Source organism: Xiphophorus couchianus, chromosome 4, assembly GCF_001444195.1.
Source record: "Xiphophorus couchianus chromosome 4, X_couchianus-1.0, whole genome shotgun sequence".
Taxonomy (NCBI): Eukaryota; Metazoa; Chordata; class Actinopteri; order Cyprinodontiformes; family Poeciliidae; genus Xiphophorus; species Xiphophorus couchianus.
In genome coordinates this window covers 28,649,116-28,669,900 of record NC_040231.1, presented here as the reverse complement: position 1 = coordinate 28,669,900, position 20,785 = coordinate 28,649,116, and the positions used below count along the sequence as shown (strand labels likewise).

General features: G+C 39.2%; 1 protein-coding gene across 2 annotated transcripts in view; it reads right to left on the bottom strand.

Annotated features, from left to right (window-relative positions):
• ntrk3b (neurotrophic tyrosine kinase, receptor, type 3b) overlaps positions 1–20,785 on the bottom strand; it is a 302,940-nt gene that overhangs the window by 37,368 nt on the left and 244,787 nt on the right. For both annotated transcript variants that reach the window (XM_028014975.1, XM_028014976.1), the window contains one exon: positions 6,592–6,722. In XM_028014975.1, the coding sequence (XP_027870776.1) occupies positions 6,592–6,722 (131 nt within the window). The remainder of the gene's footprint in view (positions 1–6,591; positions 6,723–20,785) is intronic.

Here is a 20,785-nt window from a genome sequence, read left to right as displayed (position 1 = left end):
CCGAACAGTTTTTAAAGGACGCAAATGAAATGGGATTTAAACGGGGAACTGAAGCTCAAAGAAAAAATATGGTGGAAAGAATATTTTGGAGATTGATCTACATATCAAGTTACAGATCCAGCTATGGTGGTTATAAAATGAAGGACACCGACCCCGTCCACAAGAAGCTTGGTCCAAAACTTTGGGAAGCGGTAAAAGACATAGATTTTATATTTTTTGAGGAGATGGAGACAAAACTTGGCCAGGACATCTTTCAACTGCTCAGCGGAAATGACGATGTAGTACAAGAGTTATTGTTTAAAATGATAAAAAGTGAAAACCCGCTGGTCATTTATAAACTAACCGAATGCTTCAAAAGAACCCTGGCACGTCCGAGAAAAATTCATTTTAAGAAAAGTTATATTAGAAAGGCGTGGAAGTGGTTTGAACAGGCAATCTGCTGTGGAGAAGATTTAGAAGAAAGTCAAGATGATTTTAACAATGGACCAAATGTTGAGCGTCGCCCTGCCGCTGACACGGTACCGGCCTCTGACTCGGGACCGGCCTCTGAGTCGGGACCGGCCTCTGACTCGGGACCGGCCTCTGACTCGGGTCCGGCCTCTGACTCGGGACCGGCCTCTGACTCGGGACCGGCTTCTGCCTCGGGACCGGCCTCTGACTCGGGACCGGCCTCTGAGTCGGGACCGGCCTCTGACTCGGGACCGGCCTCTGACTCGGGACCGGCCTCTGACTCGGGTCCGGCCTCTGACTCGGGACCGGCCTCTGACTCGGGACCGGCCTCTGACTCGGGTCCGGCCTCTGACTCGGGTCCGGCCTCTGACTCGGGTCCGGCCTCTGAGTCGGGGCCGGCCTCTGACTCGGGACCGGCCTCTGACTCGGCACCGGCCTCTGACTCGGCACCGGCCTCTGAGTCGGGGCCGGCCTCTGACTCGGGGCCGGCCTCTGACTCGGGTCCGGCCTCTGACTCGGGACCGGCCTCTGACTCGGGACCGGCCTCTGAGTCGGGACCGGCCTCTGAGTCGGGACCGGCCCCTGGCTCGGCACCGGCCCCTGACTCGGGACCGGCCTCTGACTCGGGACCGGCCTCTGAGTCCTGTCCGGCCTCTGAGTCGGGACCGGCTTCTGACTCGGGTTCGGCCCCTGGCTCGGAACCGGCCTTTGACTCGGAACCGGCCTCTGAGTCGGGGCTGGCCTCTGAGTCCTGTCCGGCCTCTGAGTCGGGACTGGCCCCTGGCTTGGGACCTGCCTCTGACTCGGGACCGGCCTCTGAGTCGGGGCCGGCCTCTGAGTTGGGGCCGAGTTGGGACCGGCCTCCGAGTCAGGACTGACCTCTGAGTCGGGCAATAGGGCGAGTCGCCTTTTGGCATTTCAACTTAGGAAAGCCCAAATAAATAGACATGTCCCCAAAATAAAACCCCCCTCAACAATGCAGACTAAAACACAACCCAAAGAAATAGCTGAAGCATTCGCAGAATACTATAAAAAACTATGATAATACGGACAAAAACACTCAGGAAGATGTAACATCCTCTTTTTTCAAAAAGATTAATCTCCCAACTTTGTCAGAAGAAGAGTCACTGGAAATGACCCGACCTATAACTTCACAGGAAATTATGAATGTTATTAAAACCCTCAAAAACAACAAACCTCCGGGGACAGATGGACTGCCAGGGGAATTCTACAAAACATTTAGCCAAGAACTAACGCCAGCAATATGTAAGGTATTCAACTATGCACTAACAGAGGGGGACCCCTAAATCACGGTCTGAAGCCATTATATCGGTAATCTATAAAGAAGGTAAAGACCCAACTATGTGTGAAGGCTACAGACCCGTGAGCTTATTATGCAACGATTTAAAAATACTAACAAGTATAATGGCAAAAAGAATGCAAAAATACATAGCTAAATTGATTAGACCAGACCAAATGCGATTTATTCTGGGGAGGCAGGGAGCAAACAATATTAGAAGAATATTAAATGTAATGTCATATACAAAATTTAAATCATTATCCTCCCTTTTAATTAGTTTAGATGCCCAAAAGGCTTTTGACAGGGTAAAATGGAGTTTTCTATACCAGACATGATTGAGATTTGGATTTTCACAGTAATTTGTTGAATGGGTGAAAGTAATCTATAAAAATCCAAAATCCCGAATTCGAATTAATGGGTACTGTTCAGAATTTTTTGATCTCAAGAGAGGAGTTAGACAGGGGGACAGTCTAAGCCCTCTACTATTCGCGGTTAATATTGAACCGATGGCAGAAGCAATAAGACAGAATAAACAAATCCAGGGAATAAGAGACGAGGGAGGGGTGGAACATAAAATATCACTGTTTGCCGACGATCTATTAGTACTCCTAACAGAACCACTCCGGTCAGTACCAGCTCTACTAGAAAGCCTTAAAGAATATGGGAATATCTCTGGGTATGCGAGTAACAAAAGTAACTCAGTAGCAATGATGGTATCAGGGGAATGCTCAGCACAGCTAAGAGATAAAGTAAAGTTCAAATGGACCGATAAAGGATTTAGATACTTGGGCATAATTATCAGACCTCGAACTTCACAATTATTCAAAGCAAATTATGAGAAACTGAAGAAGGAAATTATAAAAGACCTAGAAAGATGGGAGATCCTACCACTGACCCTCAGGGGGAGGGTAGAAACAGTCAGAATGAATGTATTACCAAGACTACTGTTTGTATTCCAATCACTCCCAGTTTCCATTCCTAACTCCTTTTTTAAAGAGATGGATAAAAGAATATCAAGGTTTGTATGGCAAATAAAAAGGCAAGAATCAAATTTAAAATACTTCAGTCTTCAAAGAGTAATGGAGGGTTAGGTTTACCGGAAGTAGAGAATTATTATTTAGCTGCTCAACTGAGAGCCATAGCTCTATGGTTAGCAAAGGATCAAGAGACAATATGGGTAGATATGGAGCAAAGAGCCTGCCCAAATCTGTCCCTAGAGTCACTGCCCTTTACAACAAGGAGGGTTCAAAGAAATCTCAAAATTCAAAATTGCTGGATTAAGGAAACGATTAACATTTGGTCAAGAATAAAAAAGAAATTTAATTTCCCTGACTCTATATCAAAAATTGTAAAAATAGCAAAGATTCCAGATTTTACCCCAGCTACTATGGATACAGGGTTTGAGAGATGGACAAAAGGGGGACTGGTATTTATAGCACAGCTTTTTAATGGATCAATAATGAAATCTTTTGAACAAATCCAAAGGGAATTTAATCCACAAAAAACAGATTTTTACAGATACTTGCAACTTAGACATTATCTCCAGAATCATAGTGAATGGCAAAAAAATCTCAACAGATATGACCAAGACCGAAGAAATTTTATTATCAATAGCAAAAGGTGAATCAACAAAAGGCATGATCTCAAAACTATACAAAAGCCTGCAATATGAATCCAGTGTTAATAATAAGTAGGCCTGTCACGATAGCAAATTTTGCTGAACGATTAATTGTCTCAAAAATTATTGCGATAAACGATAATATTGTTTGAAGACCTTTTTACACTGAAAATGATGTAATAATGCATGCGATTTCTTGCCAAAGTTAGATACACTTTATTTTCAAAAGAACACTAAACACTGGAACTGGTAAACAAAATAAACAAAACAACCAAAAACAAAAATAAAATGGATTCTCAGTCTCCATTAACAAAAAATGTACTGGAAAAAAAAACTAAACATAAAGCCAAAGTGTAAATAAATACTGCATTCAACCAAAAGAGGGCAGATTATGAAGTCTGTATATTATGTTGCCCTTCAGTAATAATTAGATTTAAATAGAGAAGATGGGCACATCGACTACCTGATGCAATAATTCACACTACATGATTTTTTGCTCCTATTTTTCTCTTTACAACAATCTTAAAACGTTGGTCTTTCTAAGATTGTGTGGTGTGTTATGGTAGATCATCGTTGCCGCTCTGATCTAAATCGGGGATTTTTCTCCACTGGGATCTTAACGCAGCCTGTTGAATGTGACAGGTAGCCAATCAGAAAGCGCAGATTCTCCTCCATGTTTTCTGAGGGGAAATTATGGAGGGGAATCCCAAACAGCTGACACGGAGCAACCCGAAGTCCAGCGGACATTGGAGATGATATGTGGAAACAACATTAATGTTTATTCAACATGCAAAGAATATAGAAATGACAAGGGGAGGAGTTGGAGCGAAACCGGTAACTTTTCAGCTGTTCTTCGTTAACGTGACGTAAATAGGTTCTAATGATTTTCATTCAGTCAGGACTTTACGCTGACACTAGCCACATGCATTGCAGGTAGACTGTAGTAAAGCGTTGATTAATGCCTGGTTTTAAATTAGTTCACTGGACTTGTAGCCATTATTTTGTGCCCATTGTTGGACACCACACGGCAGGACCGAACCTGATCGAACCGTTATACCTAGGATTTCTGTCGGCTAATGTTTGATCTGTCAGGTTTTGAAAATGGGTCGACAATCGGCCGACAGCTCTAAGATCGTGTCGTGTGCGCTGGGCTTTACACTAAGGAAATGAGGAAAGGAGGGTCAGTGGAGAGCACTGGAGTTGAGCCTTTTTACATTCAGTGTCATTAACAGAAAGAGGAAAAGGCCGGAAGAGACGATAATGCCGATAATTAAAATGACATCGATAGTTTTAATTTATCGTACGATTAATTGATTTATCGTTTATCGCGACAGGCCTAAATACGGGGCTCAAAACATTCCCCAGACATAATTGGATTTAGGTCTAGTGAGTGTGGAGGAAACGGGAGTTCATCGCTTTTTAAGAAATCAGTTTGAGATGATTTGAGTTTTGTGCAGTAGTCCATTATCATGCCGGACGTAGACATCCGAAAATTGGTACTTTACCAGCAACGGTGTCATCAAGATAAAGTTTTCATGTTGCTCACACAAAATGCTGACGCCACCATCCGAACGTTGCATCGGAAATTGAGACAAACCAGACTCTGTAACATTTTTCCAGTATTTTATTGACCTATTTTGATGAGCTTATACACAGACTTTCTCCTCTTCATGTCTTGATTGCAGCAGTTGGTTATTTGAGCTACCTTTGCTGTTTTTAACCCTTGTTAGCTACTCTACCCAATCACCTCTGACAATCAAAAGAGATTGTGCCAACATGACTGCTGTTTTTCCCTTTTTTTGGGCCATTCTCTGTAAATTGGGAAGGTAATTGTGTCAGAGTGTCTTATATTTAAGCATCAGAGATACTCAGACAAGTCCATCTGGCACCAACAACCACGCCAGGTTCAATATCACTTAAATCCTTTTTCTCTCATTCCAAAGCTCAGTTTGTACTTCATCAAGTTGTCTTTACCACACCCGGACGCCTAAATGTATTAAGTAGCTGCCATTTGATTGGCTGTGTTGCCATTTGTGAGTTAACACAAACTCTCTTACATAAGCGAGAACATAACCCACTTGTCGGTAACCCATCCTGTTAACCGAGGTACGAACCTTGGTAAGAAAAAGCAAACTATCACTGCAAGAGGTGCAATTTAAAACAAGCAAGTCTGTGGCCCCAAATAACACTTAAAGGACTTACATGCCTTTTGCCATCTGTGTGTGTTTTCTGAAAGGACAAGGTCTGTGTCGAGAGTTGTTGTCAACCCGCCGCTGTTATTTCTCTAATCCATCAAACGAGACAGTGACCGGCCCCACAGCAGAAGACTTAAGGAAGTGTTTGCCGGCTTGGTAGCTCAAGAGTGTGATGTACTTGTCCTGATATGACAGATGGTCTCTCCGACCAGCTGGTTGGCAGATTTTAGGCAAAGACACACCAGGACTTTGCCGGTGAAATGCGTCATGTCCGTAATTTCTCGCCAGTAACCAGACACCTGATGGGATCAGCCGGAAGTGTGTGACAGAGGAGACCGCTTTAATTCAGCCAAGGGTGGTTTCTTTAGGCAATAGAAAACAATGTGTATGCCTGATGTGTTCAACCGATTAGATAGGGGGGCGGTGAGATGGCGAACACAGTTCACCTGGCTAAGTTTCACTCCATATCTCCTTAGATGGGGAAAAGCTCATGTTTATTGGACACGGTCAGCTTGATAAGTGATTGATGAGCAGGTTCGAAAATGCCTTGCTTTGCTGCGTTATGACAGAACTGTTTTGTGAAAAGGACGTCCGACTGCATCGTTTGAAAAAAGATTATACACATTTAAATAATTCAACCTTGAAGGATGATAGAGGAAAGCTTATTTATTTAACACATGGGCTGACTAGCCCATGTAGAAAAAAGTCTACTCCAAAACATTGCATCTTTATTTTTTATTTGTGTTTTCGTAATTCTACATTCATCCAACTTGTCATTTCGGTCTGTGGCTACATTAATGACCAGCAAATGCAAAGTATATAAAAGACCATTTGGCTTAACTGTGAATTTATATTGAGAAAAGTTACATTTTTGAAGATGCAACATTTCTTTGTGACAGCAACAAAATGTAACAACCCGACTCTGGTTGTGTTAACTCTTTGGACACCATAGCAACATTGGACACATTTCTTCACTCCAACACAGACACACACACACACACACTGACAACCAAGTAGTGAAGATGTACCTTGACAGCCACCAGCATCTTGTCCTTGGTGGGGCTGAGGTTGTAACACTCTGCCAAGAAGACTTTACCGAACGCCCCTTCACCCAACTCCCTCTTCAGGATGATGTCTCTCCGCTTTATATGCTGCACGACTGAAACAGGAGACAGAGGAACCGTAAATACACAGCTGTTTAGACATTTACCTACACTTATCCTAAACTTCAACCTCATGTTGATTTCAAGCTTTTAATCGTCACCTTCATAAAATAATGGTTTAAGTTGTTTTTTTGCCCAAAACATCTTTTTTTTTTTGTTGCACAAATCCCTTTTGGTAAAAAAAAAAAAAAGACTTAAGCCATTATTTTAGAAAGGTGACAAAATAATGTGTTCAAAGTCTGCTCTTTTCAGGATGGTATAAGACTTAGAGCTGAAGCAGCCGCAGCCATATAGGGCGCCGCCATTGATATACCACCAATAATATCCGCCATGGATCATACAACAACTCGCTTTAGCAAGTTTTTAAAACAAGAATTTAGTTTGAGTTGAACTATATGAGATTTTTTCTACTCCAAAATTTACAATGTTATACAAACATGTTCATATGTTGAAGGAACATTCACACGCAAGAGAAAGATTGTGTTTTTGTAGCAATTATAAGGTTTTAGGATAACTCTTACTGGATATTTGCAGATTTTAAACACAGCCTACTCATTTTGTTCACTTGCAGAAAGTTAAAGTTCTTTTATTGCTCCTCCTTCATTCCCGAAACCAATTTAAGGTGTTTTAGGATCATTGTACATCTGGAATACCCAAGTTTCATTCATCCGTACCAAACCGCTGCCTGTGATGAAAACAATATGGTAAAGATATTAAACAACAACAACAAATAGGAAATACCAAGGTCCAAGCCTCACATCAATACTTGGATACCAGTGTCCATGTCCGTGGTAACATGAGTTTTATATCACCATTTATGAAGAAGCAGCAGACCAAGAAGGAAATATCTCAAACGGTACCTCAAAGTATCGTTTGAGATTTCCAATCAGAAATGCATTCTTGGTTGCATGAAAACAATTTTATATGCAGAACTAAGAGGGGTATGAATAATTTTTGTGGTTCACTGGATATATTTGAGCCTATGTGAACTGATTTAGATTGAGAAAAACCATCATATGACATTCAGTAGTGTTTTTGTTTTTTGCTGTACCACCTCAGCACCCCCTTGTACAGTTCAAATGCATAAATACTTAAAAGCCCAAAATAAACATTTCTGAAGAAACACGAGACAAGTCATGTCAGGGTAACAGAAGAATGAACAACTATCCCCCTGGTGCTTAGGACTAGAAGACAAAGAAAAGATCAGAATGTGTGATGCAGTCAATCTTTTATCTCACGTTGAAGCTGCTTAAGAGAGAATACCAGGCACATGAAAGCTCAAGAGACTTTAAAACTCTCCAATGCAAATAAACACAGTGATAATACCGGATCTGTGGAGCTGCATGAGGACAAAACTGTAAAATTTTTACCACTAACATCTAAAACCTCTCGCTGAAGCTAGGCAGAATAAAAAACAACAACAACAAAAAAAACAGATTATCTCACGTTTTCTCCCCAGATAACTCACTGCAGCAGGAACAGCACTGTAAACTTTACGTTTTTAGCTCCTGACCTTAGATTATTTTCATTCCCGGCTGTCATTACTTACAGTGTTTCTGCAACCAGAATGGAGGTCTGTTTCTTTTATCGATTATCCTTTAAAACCGCCACGGTATAAGATGACCGAGTAAGTGACTTGGCAGGTCGGGGGGAAAAGGTAGAAAGAGCAAGAAAGGAAACAGATTGTGGAAAAGACGGGGAGGCGTGTAGCGCTTGTGAACAGAGCTGCTGTTTGTGGCTGATCCTGAATAAAACATGACGGTTTGTAGGTTTACCATGAAAGCCCAGTCGCTCCATAGAGCTGCACTCATAAGGGCACACAAAGCTTCCGCCGCACTCCAGGTTAAAAACCACAACAAATACATCATACAGCGACTTCAGCTTTATCTCCGTTACAAAACGGCAATCGTGAGAAAACTGACAATATGATGCTTAGCAACAGAGGAAGTGATGTAGGGATGAAATCGTTCTGAAAATTTACACGAGAAACTAAAGTAGAATTTCTCAAAATGTTTTGAGTGTAGATTTTTTTTTTTAACCATAGGAAATGAATATTTGGCAGGCTAACGTTTTTAACTAAATATATTTTTAACTGGTCCGTGGGCATGAAATTCAAGGAAGATGTCCACGACAACACAAGTAGTCCACATATACATATAAATAAATGAAAGTTGATAAATAAGTCATGTGTAATAAATTGGAATGACACAGGAAATAAATACTAAACAGAGGGAAGAGAAGAAGCAGAAAAAAGGCAAAGAAAGTCAAAAAAGCAGCTAAAATTCACCATTATTTAGAAATCCATCTGGTTCATATAAGAATCTATTATCCACTGATTTAGTCCCAGTGGATTTTGTAAATTGCGTTCTCATTGGCAATCATACTAGAGGAAAACATACAATATTTCCATTAAAAACATAATATACTGAGCTGCCATGGTCTCTATCCAAACTCAATGCATGAGTCTCCACTGCTCAATAAAAAGCATGCTAGAGATTAAAGTTGGACGCAGGACATTTGGGTAAAAACCTCTGAAATATTGGGAGGATACATGCGGTCTTGGACGAAACTGCAAACACTTGAAATGAGACCAAACTAACTTACAACTACCTTTTCAACAAGACATAGGAGTTTGTTTTAAGTCAATAATTCCATAATTAATTAATAATTAATATTAATGAAAAAGTGCTAGTTCCATTGACATATGGGAAAAATGTCTTGTTATAAATGTAATAATCTGCCAGTGGAACAAGTAGTTTTTCAATCAATATTAAGGAGTTATTGACTAAGAATAAGCTCATATTTCTTGCTAGAAAGTTCCTTGTAAGTTGGTTTTGTCTTTTTTTGTATTTGTAAATGGTAAATGGACTGAACTTATATAGCGCTTTTCCAGTCATTTTGACCACTCAAAGCGCTTTACACTGGAGTCACATTCACCCAGTTGCACTCACAAACACATTTATATCCCAATACGCAGATCGGTAGGCAATTTAGGGTTAAGTGCCTTGCCCAGAGGCACATCGACATGTGGAAGTTGGAATCGAACCTACAACCTTCCGATCGCAAGACAACTACTCTACCATAGACCCACAGTCGCCCTGTAGTCTATTTGTAGTAAAAACTAGGCCAAAAGTACTTGGCAAGATTTTGTGTTTTTGCAGTGTAGAGCTATATTTCCTGAGAAAATCGTCAGTTTTCATTTCTGCCAGATGCATACATGGATAACATGGCTACTGTTTCAATCTACAACAGTTTCGCCAAATGGAAGCTTAAATATTAAACATTGAAATTCCTTACACTTTGTATCAACTGCATTAGCAGGGAAGACAGGCACCAGCTCCACTCCACCATATATGAATAAGGGACATAGACAATATATGGAAGAATGGATATCAGTGTGTAATACTCCAAAATGTTACAGTTTTTAAAAAAAAAAATGCTGATGGACCAAACAAGTGAGAAAAATTATATTAGGTTAGAATTTACTTAATTAAGTGGAGTTGGTGAATTCAAAAGGTTGCCATTAATTTAATTGTCTTTTCGCTTTTATTCCTACTCAGATAAACTGAATGCTACCCAAGATTGATGCGCATGCAAACTGTCACACCACTTTTTTATGCTAATTTCTAACAGTTGGTTTTTATCAGTGCTGTCTTTTTCTGGAAAGATCTGAGTAACAGCCGCAGCGTATCCCCATGCAAAGTCTCACACTCGTAGCAGCTCTTGGTGAAGAGAATTAGCTTCTTTTATGTGTGCACCCAGGCCTAAGTGGGGACTTATCAGTGGAGACACAATATAAACTGATGAGGTTTCCCCTCCCACCCCAAAGCCTGCAGTCATAATCTGTCCACACAATACCGTCAGACATCTTTCTCTAAAATGTCACTGCATGCTTTATCCTGTTGTTCTTATGTCCAGATTCTTCCCTCAGGCAGAGAGGATTCATAGTGTAGAGGTTAGATTTACCGACTTTGTAATTAGACAGTCCAGGTTCACCGACAGGACACGCTTTAATTTTTAAACTGTGCCCCTCGCAGTGGGAGAGCAGCGACAACACTTTAGAAGGAAAAGCTGCTTAAACCAGCCACAGCATAATAACACTGAACGCTACAAAAGCTAGCTAAAGCAAAAAATATGTATGCATGGAGAAGATTACAAGACAGATCAAATAAAATAGCAGTAGCCCTAAAGTGTATTTCTATGTTGTTCCTATTTATTCTCATCTTAATTTCAAAATACATTTTAGTCTCATCTTTAATACCAGCTTTAATAGGTTTTATCGATGCATATGCTAAAATGTGACTGCGTTATCCTCACCATAATAATAAGTGCCTCTTTCTTTCTTCGTTTTTGTTTGATGAACGATCAAATTTAACACATCGGTGGCAAACATCTGGTAATTTAATCCGTCCTCCATCTCTGCCTTCTTCGCTTTCATTAAATCAAACTCATTTGTCGGACTCGTGTGATGGACAGCATGTCATCCAGTAGGTAATTGCACACGAGCTAAAAGCAGTCAGCGTTTAATGTAGTGATACTGAAAAAGCATTTATGCGCCTGCACTTAGAGCACATGAGGTGTTGCATCCATTCCCAGAAGACCATTTAATCTTCTTCTATTTGAGCTCCCTACAATTTTACTAATGACTGTTGGCCTAACCCTGCCCCCCCTTGGCTTGTAAATATAATACTTCTTCTGTAAAATGATAAATTCCTGTAATAGATGTTAAGACATGACCTTGCCAAGCTGCTTAATTTGGTTATCTCTACAATTCAACATTTGTTAGTTTAAAAAAAAAAATAAAAAAAAAATCATATTGTAAACAGCTTACAACAACTATAAATTAAAGTGGTGGAGAGATCATTGTTCAGTCTTTTAGTTATTTCAGAATTTTGTGCATGAATAAGTAGAAAAGCTAAATCTGAATGGTTGATAGAAGTATGGTCTAGTAAAAGTCCAAGCTATAGTTATTTTCAAAACCAAAAAAACTTATTTTTACCCAAATAATATACAAACCCTACTTAAAAGATATTTCTACAAAAAGGCAACAAAACACATGGTATGTGTAGGATTTCCTGTTAAGTTGGATGAACCCAGTTTTGCACCAACAGGAACACATCAGTTTCTGTTTCTAGGCAGACGCAAGCAATTTATCAGCTGTGTTATCAGTAGCCCATGTGTAAAATGTTAAATGCAAAGATACAAAATCAATCCACAACATGGCAGGAACAATAACCAATAATACCCTTAAGGTGATATGATTTGTAAATATCAAACTATTATAAGTTCCACTAAAGACCAGCAAACACATGAGAGCCTGTATGATTGTTAGGGTAAAGTGCAGTAGCAGCTAGCTGCTGTTGGCTATGTTAGTGTAGCTGAACTGCTGACTGTGCTCTGTTTGACTTAAACTATTAATGTGAAGTTGAAGTGTATCACTGAAAAACGTCGTGTTCCAAATTATTATGCAAATTGGATTTAAGTGTCATAAAGATTAAATTTTTTGCTGTGCTATTAAATTTCTAGATGGTATTGTGTGTCAGGGCTCTTTGAATCACTATAATTAATTTCAGAGAGCTGGTTGATTAGTTTGTCTGCTGAGCTCAATTAAAGGAAATCTACTGAAGAAGGATGTTCCACATTATTAAGCAGGCCACAGGTTTCAAGCAATATGGGAAAGAGAAAGGACCTCAAATTATTGTTCGTTCACAGAGATGTATGCGCTCAGGTCAGTCTCACTGCACGCGTGGATTGGTCACTGATGAAGCCGGTGGGACAAACGGCACCACAGTGAAAGTGAAGTAGTTTCAGAATCATTTTACATGAACTACTGAAGCAACACTAAAGTGATTTGAACAAAGGAAAATTGGGAAAAATGATAAATACAAAAGCATCAATGACATGAGAAATTATCCCATATTCATGTTCATCTGCAGACTTTGAGGATTAATTTTTTTCACTTTCTCACATCACCATTAACATTTGCACAACAGCTGGTGCATTTCTTAAAACAGTAAAAACTACAAAACCTGGTAAATTAATTAGTGAAAGCTGAGGTTCATCTGAGACAGAGAAACAATTTCTTGTAAGAATGATGAAGAAATGCATAAAAGTGACAGATTTTGAGATCTATTTCAACATGTTTGTAATGACTCAAGCAAGGAAATGAGGATCATTAGTTTTAGATGGAAAGACTGTTCGGCATGTATAGTTAATTCTTACTGATATGAAAGAAGCAAAATGGCAGACAATTATCTGGAAGCAACTGATGTCTGTCCTAAATGATTTGCAATTTGTTGGAAAGAATGAGAAACTGTTACTATGATGCACGACGGACTAAAGCTTATGTGGTTTAACCAACAGTTAGGAGAAATTTAATTTGATTTGAGAAATCCATCAAAGCAATTACAACAAAAAGCTCTTCCTGACGAATCTTCATAAAGAAACTGGGTCAGGTTCCTATGTAAAGTCCGTCCTGTTGGTTGATTTTTATAGGATTCAAACAAATAATGTTGAAACAATACAGAAATAAGTATTACTCTAACTAGTTAGGACGAGTCCTGGTTCTGAGTTAAATTCCCAACATTTCATTCATTGGTCTCCGTTTCCTCAGTGTAATCCCACTTGGATGTTTTTTGTGAGCCTTAATTTTCCACCACCAAACAGACAGAAATATTTGGATTTATTGCATTTTAAAGATGGCCGAACTGTGACATCTTGAAACTGCGAACACCTGGTGCACAATCAATCGTAAAGGAATGCTGCTTTTAGACTAAAGTTCAAAATGAAAAAACAAGCCTGCACCCACATTTATTACTTAAAATAGCAAACACAAGGTAAGACTGTGAACAAACATAGGAACATATTTGTCTATAGCTTTAGCCGACACTAAAAACATTCCCGTCAGATGATCAGTAAATGCTCTCTCTTTCCTCAAAAAATAAAAACTGTGGATGTACAATAGGATAAAGTGCTGCTGGATCTGACAACAAAATGTTAGATTAGCATACAAACAGACATCAAATTCTACCTTTGCTTAAAAAAGGCTAAATTTACAAGAAAAAGAGGCCAACATTTTTTTTTAAATGTGTAATTGCAAATCCATCAGTAAAAGTGGTCTTCATTCAGGTGTATGCAGAGGCTCAGACTTGATCTTGTTGCTTGTTACTCACAAAAAGTTCATGCGATGTGAAAAAGAGAGAAAAGAAAGCGGACGATCTTTCTGACTGAATGACTTGCTGAGATCCCAGCACAGCCTTTCTTTCATTTACATGATTTTGTTGGTGTTTTGTTGAGAGCAGCGGCTTGGGAATGCCTTGAAAGTGATTGCAGGGAAGCATGTAGCTTAAATGAGGGCCTTTTTAGTCACTGTTTCAGAAGAATCTGTTGTTTTATATATATAAAAAAACAGAGTCCCATGTCAAAACCGTCACCAAGTTGTGACAGTGTGGTAGAAGGAAGATAATCCGTGCAAAAAAAGAAAAGAAAAAAAAAATCAAACCCTCCACCTCCTCTAAGTGCTACTATTAGGTCTGCAAAAATGCTTCACTCCCAGTCAAAAACAACCAATCAGAATCAGGAGGAGGGGCTTAATGCTGTCAATCATTCTCATGTTTAATACGCTAATGGCAGAGAAACAACTTACAATTACAGGAAAACCGTTTCTCTGCAGTCTATGCTAACTAGCCTTAGCCTTCATGACAGGCTACATTGTGGTGAACCAGCTCACAAATTATCTTTCTCACATTAGACTCTCACAACATAATGATAATTTTAACAAATATGTTAAAAAAAAAATTATAGAACTTACAGACTGCAGCTTTAATAAACAGTGGATTTTGTATGTTCACAGTAACCATTAACTAATAATTTAGCTTATTACTTATTAAGCTAAATCTTACTCTCTGACATTTTGCCCGAAAGACGTTCCCCAAAAGCTTGATCGGGTTTTTCCAAACGGTTCTTCAGTCAAAACAGAGATTAGCTGCTCAGTCTGATTTCCTCTGGGCTGTCATTCTTATTTCATCCTTTCTGATATTCATCACCATCTGCTTGAAACATGTTGGGGGGGATGATTCATGAAAGTGTCACCTGTTCCTCTGGTGTTTCTGATAGACTGTGTCAAAGCTATATGTATATACGTGTGTATACAGTGTGTGTGTATATATAGCCGTCTGCAGAAGCTGGCAGCCACTTTGCTGAGTGAGAGCCCCACCAGGGACTCCACCACATCACTGTTGTCAAAAGCTTGATCCTCTAAAACTCTGATGTCGCAGGCTGCACATGTACATTTTAATTCAGAATGTGTTCTGACAGGATTTGATGGGGCAAATGTCTTTGACACTTTCCCAGCCTCCCAAAGTGTGAAGAGTCTTCAGCCTGTATTCCCCGCTGAATCCAGCCTCCGATTCTGCTGCTTTGTTGAACCTTCGTTTAAAGAGTACAAAATAAAATGTCACCTCAGACCGTAGATGGCTGCATTCCCCGTCACTCGTTATTAACTGAATGATTAACTTTACAAGATGATGTTTTCAGTGCGGTAAACTTTCAAATAAAGTTGTTGTTTTTTCCCCCCCTGTCTTTGCCGTTGTCCCCAAGCTTTTCTGAATGAAATAAACAGGATAATAAATATAATAGAAGACACAGGCAGGTAATCATAAGCCGATTAAGGAGAAGAGATTGTTTTGGCTAACAGTACGGCATCCATCTTTCTTTCTCCTTGTGGTTTCCTCTTCAGTCCGTTTGATTTTTAGATAGTTTCCCCTTATTGTCACCTTTGTGCTAAGCTGATACATCTCAATGTTATATATATTGAAAGTATTAAAGCTGCTTTTATAAATAATATGCTTTTTACATATTTCTTAAACATGTTGCTGGACAGTGTGCGGGGTGGGAGGGAGCGTTTCCATCGCAGTTCTGTGAAATACAGAAATTTTGTTACGGCTGAAAAACCACCTCAGCCTAGAGCAAAAACTTCATTAAAATAGCTTTTATTTTTGAAAGTGTAGTGTTTCTAAGCCAGTCGCAATTAGAAATAAAATTAATCACATAATTCAAAGTTAACTCAATCATCTCCATTTGCATGATTTTTCGTTTTTCTCATTACTCTCTACCAAAAACAAAAGTCCTCAATCTGGCTCTTTGCTCTCAATCAGCCCTTTTTTGATGGACAATATTGTTTACAGAGACTCCATAATTCATTTTATTTGTTGTTTCTGTTTGATTTATTTTGGATATTTAAAATGTTTTCCAGTTCTGTTAAATGTTCATTAGAATTTAACGTTTCTTGATATTTGACAAAGTGTTCTTGGATTATTATGCCATTGCCATTCTATTACTTGAAAATGTAATCAAAACAGCAATGTTATCGTTTATCGCGATAACTTCTGGGACAATTTATCGTCCAGCAAAATTTGTTGTTGTCACAGGCACAAGTGTTTCCATTAAGCAAATTTATCTTTGTAATGTCAATTTGTGCCGTTTTACGGTCAATGGAAGCGCAGCTAATGATGCAACGACACAGATTAGCTTACTTGACAAAAAGCGCTAAAAGAACGGCCAAACCTCCTTAGTAAGGAAGTAAGAAGCAGTACTTCTCTATCTGCTGCATTAAAAGCCAGTTTCATTCTACGTTTGCACCAGTTGTTCCAATTGCTTTACTTTCTCACCTGAATAATTCATCCGGCGTGTTTGTTGTAGCCTCTAACACGGGCCTCTAGCACCCCGCTCCACTCCACTGATGGGATGGGAGCCACCATTATGCCAATTGAAAGTGGCGCAGACAAGTTACTTTAACCTTCAGTTTCCTCTGCAGGCCGACTCGGGCTACATCCTGCAGCCTATTTACCCAGAGTGGCACGCTGAAAGGCCCCGAGATTAAATCTCTATCCCGCAGCTCAGCATCATTCATTTGTCCAGGCTCACTTGAGGCCTCGATGCCAGCAAACATCGTCCCCAGACGGGGAGACGGCGCCGCACTGAGATTTACTCAGCTAGTCAGGTCAGGCTGCTGGGGGAGAACAGATGTTTGGAGGGCTTTGTTCTGTCCCTCAGCATGTGTGTGGGCGTGTGCATGTGTGTGTGTGTCCATATGTGTGCTTGCATTTCACCACAGATGCATGCCAACTTTTTCTGCTGTGTATGCGTCTATTTGAATGTGCTTTTGTTTCTAACTACCTGCCAAGGTTGTGCGTTTGTGTGCGTTTACAGCTTTCAGGCGTGTGAGCAGCGTATATTCTGGTATCCTTCCTGCATTGAGATGGTCACTGTGCGGCTTCCGGTCCGCATTCTCATCCAGAGACACGGCTTTACATCCATTTACATGCAGGGGGCAGCATTGTGTTCAATTAGCGGATGCAAATGCTATTAGTAGAAGAAGAACCAAAAAAAAAAAAAAAAAACTTGGCTCAGAAAAGAAAAGAGTTCCTGCAAAAGTTTACAGCCAAAATAATCATTAAGAAAAATAAATAAAGTTGAGAAAAGAACAAAAAATGCTGTAAAACGCCTTAAAGGTTGAATTACAGTAAAAAAAAAAAAAACAGACAGGAGTCGCAATGAATGGGTTTATGAGCCGACTTATTAAATCAACAAAAACTGATATGTTCTCTCAATTAAAAATAACCAAGTCATCTTTTCCCACTTTGCTTCGCTATTGTAACCATGACATAATAAATTAAAGTGAAACACATTTACAAGGGGTAGCTGCGATGCACCGGAGGAGGTGAATATAATAGTTAGATTAGAGGCGCCCATCCAGCAGCTGATGGTATGAAAAAAGAGCCTCTGGCATCAAATTTGCAGCAGCTCAGAGGCTCTGCGTCATCTGGCATCGACGGGAAACTCTGACATGAAGGACAGTTTTCACTGTTGACTCTCAGCGGGCATCTCTTCTTAACCTGCTGGCTGAACGCCGGCCTGTGGGAGCTTCTGCTGCTCCTGCCCGATTTCTGTCTTGTAGCTCTTGCTTTGTTTACACAGGCTTAGAAAGAAAGAAAAAAAAACGGTAGCAAATAAGCCCAGTGATTATTTTTATTTAAACACAAAATGCTATTTTGCGTCTTTTATTTATATTCACAGCAGCAGGGTGTCTTTGGTGTTAAATCAAGATATTCTTTTTTACACTTTCCCGTTCAAATATCTTTTTAGGTGGCGTAACCGTACCGTTAAGTAGGTCACTTTTTTGACAGTTCAAATGGAATATTAAGAAAATGTACATTTTCTTGGCTAATTGCTATTTCACTGCAGGACCACTCAGAGTTTGAGTTTAGACTGAACAGTGCCTTATCAAAGTATCATTTACAACTTTACACTTGAATCCTTTTTATATTGAACTGGATTCACGGTTCAGTTTTAGAGGACTTTTTTTTGTAGCACATAAGGTATTCACAAAAAAAAGCGCCTATTTGTGCATTCTGTTGCTCAGCATATCTAAAATTGGGAAAAGCCTTGAGATAACATTTCTTGTCAAGTTGTGCAATAATAAAATTTCAAGGGCTATGAAAATTTTTGGGAGAGATGAACAAGTCTGGCTCGGTTTCACACAAATGTGATGATGCAGCTATGAAGGATCCTTGATTCTACTGTCGTTTCAGCTCCTTTTGTCTGGAATTTCAATCACGAAAAGCACCAACTAATTAAGCCGATGAGATTCTGCTTTACGTCTCTGATCAAGTCATTAACTGTAAAGTTGAAATCTAAACCAAAAAAATTTGTTTTTTCCTCCAATGGTTTGAAATCTGCTGAATAGATTGAATAATGACGTCACATACAGAGTTGTTTTTATTGCTTAAACAACTTGAACACCAGATGAAACGATTGAAATCTCTTCTTTTTTGTGTGTTTCAGGCTGAAATGCAATGTTCATAGTATCTTAGCAACCTGCAGTATTGGAGGAACCATCTGCAGTTCAGCGATTTAAAAAAATAAAAAATAAAAAAAAAAGCACATATTTTATTGGTCCAGACAATTCTGAAAATATAATTTTAAACATGGGAATCACTTTAAAAAAGAACCCAGATAAAGCTAAAGCTATTAACTTTAGCTTTTGAAACGGTTACTTTAAGTTTAGCTGTTACATTAAGAGTTGATTTTTCTACCATAAGTACTAATGAACATAATGAATGCATAGTTAGGTTTTTATAGCATAGCTATAATAAATAATAACATATTCAAATGGCATTGTTGCAAACGTACGACGAATAAATTCCCACTTGAGAGATAAGAACTTTCCCTCTCCGTGTATTAAAATCAGTTTATATCTAATAATAAACACTGAGTGCTTCCATGCAAAAGCTTTAATAGAATAAGGAGATAAAACTTGTCACTGGGGTCCTTTGGCAACGGCTTGTCCCTGAGCATAACCCCAGTGTTATTGCTGGATTAAACTTTAAGCTTTAAGTACATTTAGGCACTAAGTACTTTACACTAGCTGCTCGAGGGAGTTTCTTTAAAAGTCTTCTCGAACTATATTTGATGTCTTAGCGAAGATGAGGCCTGCTATCCACCCCCCCCCCCGAGCTGCCAGTCCCCACAGATACAGTGTAAATTGTGTTTCTATAAAAACATAAAATGCTTTATGGAAGATTTATGGGGAGAGGTGTTGATGATTGAGCTCTGTTTTATGCTACAGCTGAGACACTTTAGGGTCGACCCTTTGGGATCTCAAGCGCCTGAGCAGCACGGCATTGTTCTGTCACACTCATTAGGAAGTGATAGAAGTTTGAGTTTAGACGTCTTTGTGTTCATACAATGGAACAAAAGAATGCTGTGTTGTACACTGAATGTTTTTAAAGGAGCAGAATCATGTAAAAAAAAAAAATATATATATATATATTTTTAGCTTTACATCGCGTTATGTTATTCCTTAATCAAAAACATACCTGCATTGTTGCCTTGATTCTTTCATGCATGTTTTAAAAAATCCTTTAGTCTCCCATGGCAACCATACAGAAAACGCCTGTTTGGCCCTAACACCGCCTTCAAGACGCAGCTCCTCTGTGGAGCTGCAGTTTCCAAGCTTCCACTTCACAGAGCATCCCTCCCCCACGACTCTCCCACTCAGCTCCTTCAGACTAGCCAGCAGCAATTAGCAAACACCTGGTAGAACTGCACACATGCTGAGCTCATCATACGAGCTGCTTCCCAGTGCAGCGCTGGTAAAAACGTTGTTAAAGGGTTAATGGCGGAGTGATGTTATGACTGTCACATATCAGTTCAGTTTTCTGTTTTATGACTGAAGGTGGAGCTTCAGAAAGAGCAGGAGTTTTTAAAGAGACAGAGGCCCAATTTCAAGGTGTTAAATTACTAAGTAAGTCATATTTGATATGATTTTTATAAAAGCTGAAGGTAACATTGTTAGTTGATTGTGCTATTAAATGGCACTATGTACCTGGAAAACATAACACTGTCCCTTTAAAACTAAAAGTAAATGAACTTGTATTGTCTTTACTCGTGGTTTGGTACACGAGCCTCACACTATGGTAAACACGCCTTTAGTGTACCGTCTGTGTCTTTCACACAAATGTAAAACAATTGTGTTATACAGGGGTATAACACAATATAACAGTTTTTATTTAAAAATGAAAGACAATATTATGCCATCTGTTGATAAATAAACATATTAATGTCTGAGATTTTCTGGGAAACCCCAAGACTTTTTAGGTAACAAACTGAAGGAAAGTGTTTGAATTCAAAGCTAGCCAGACTCCTGGGTCCTTCATTTTATATATATATATATATACAGTATATATATATATATATATATATATATATATATATATATTTTTTTTTTTTAATCAGACCATAATTTATGGAATCATAGCCTTGGAACATGAAAACTGCCTTTCCATCAATCTAGTGCCCATTTACATTCACTTACAAAGCTGTCAGGCAGCCACATTAGTCACTCTTTGTCTCTGCTGGGAACATTAAAATCTTCAAAAACATCACCTTGAGCACAATTATGTCTCCGTTTCAGCAGAAGTAAAAGGGGACAAAGAGGAGAGGTTTGTCCGAGCTCTGCCCAGGAGTTATATCCCCAATAAAATGGATATAATGGAAA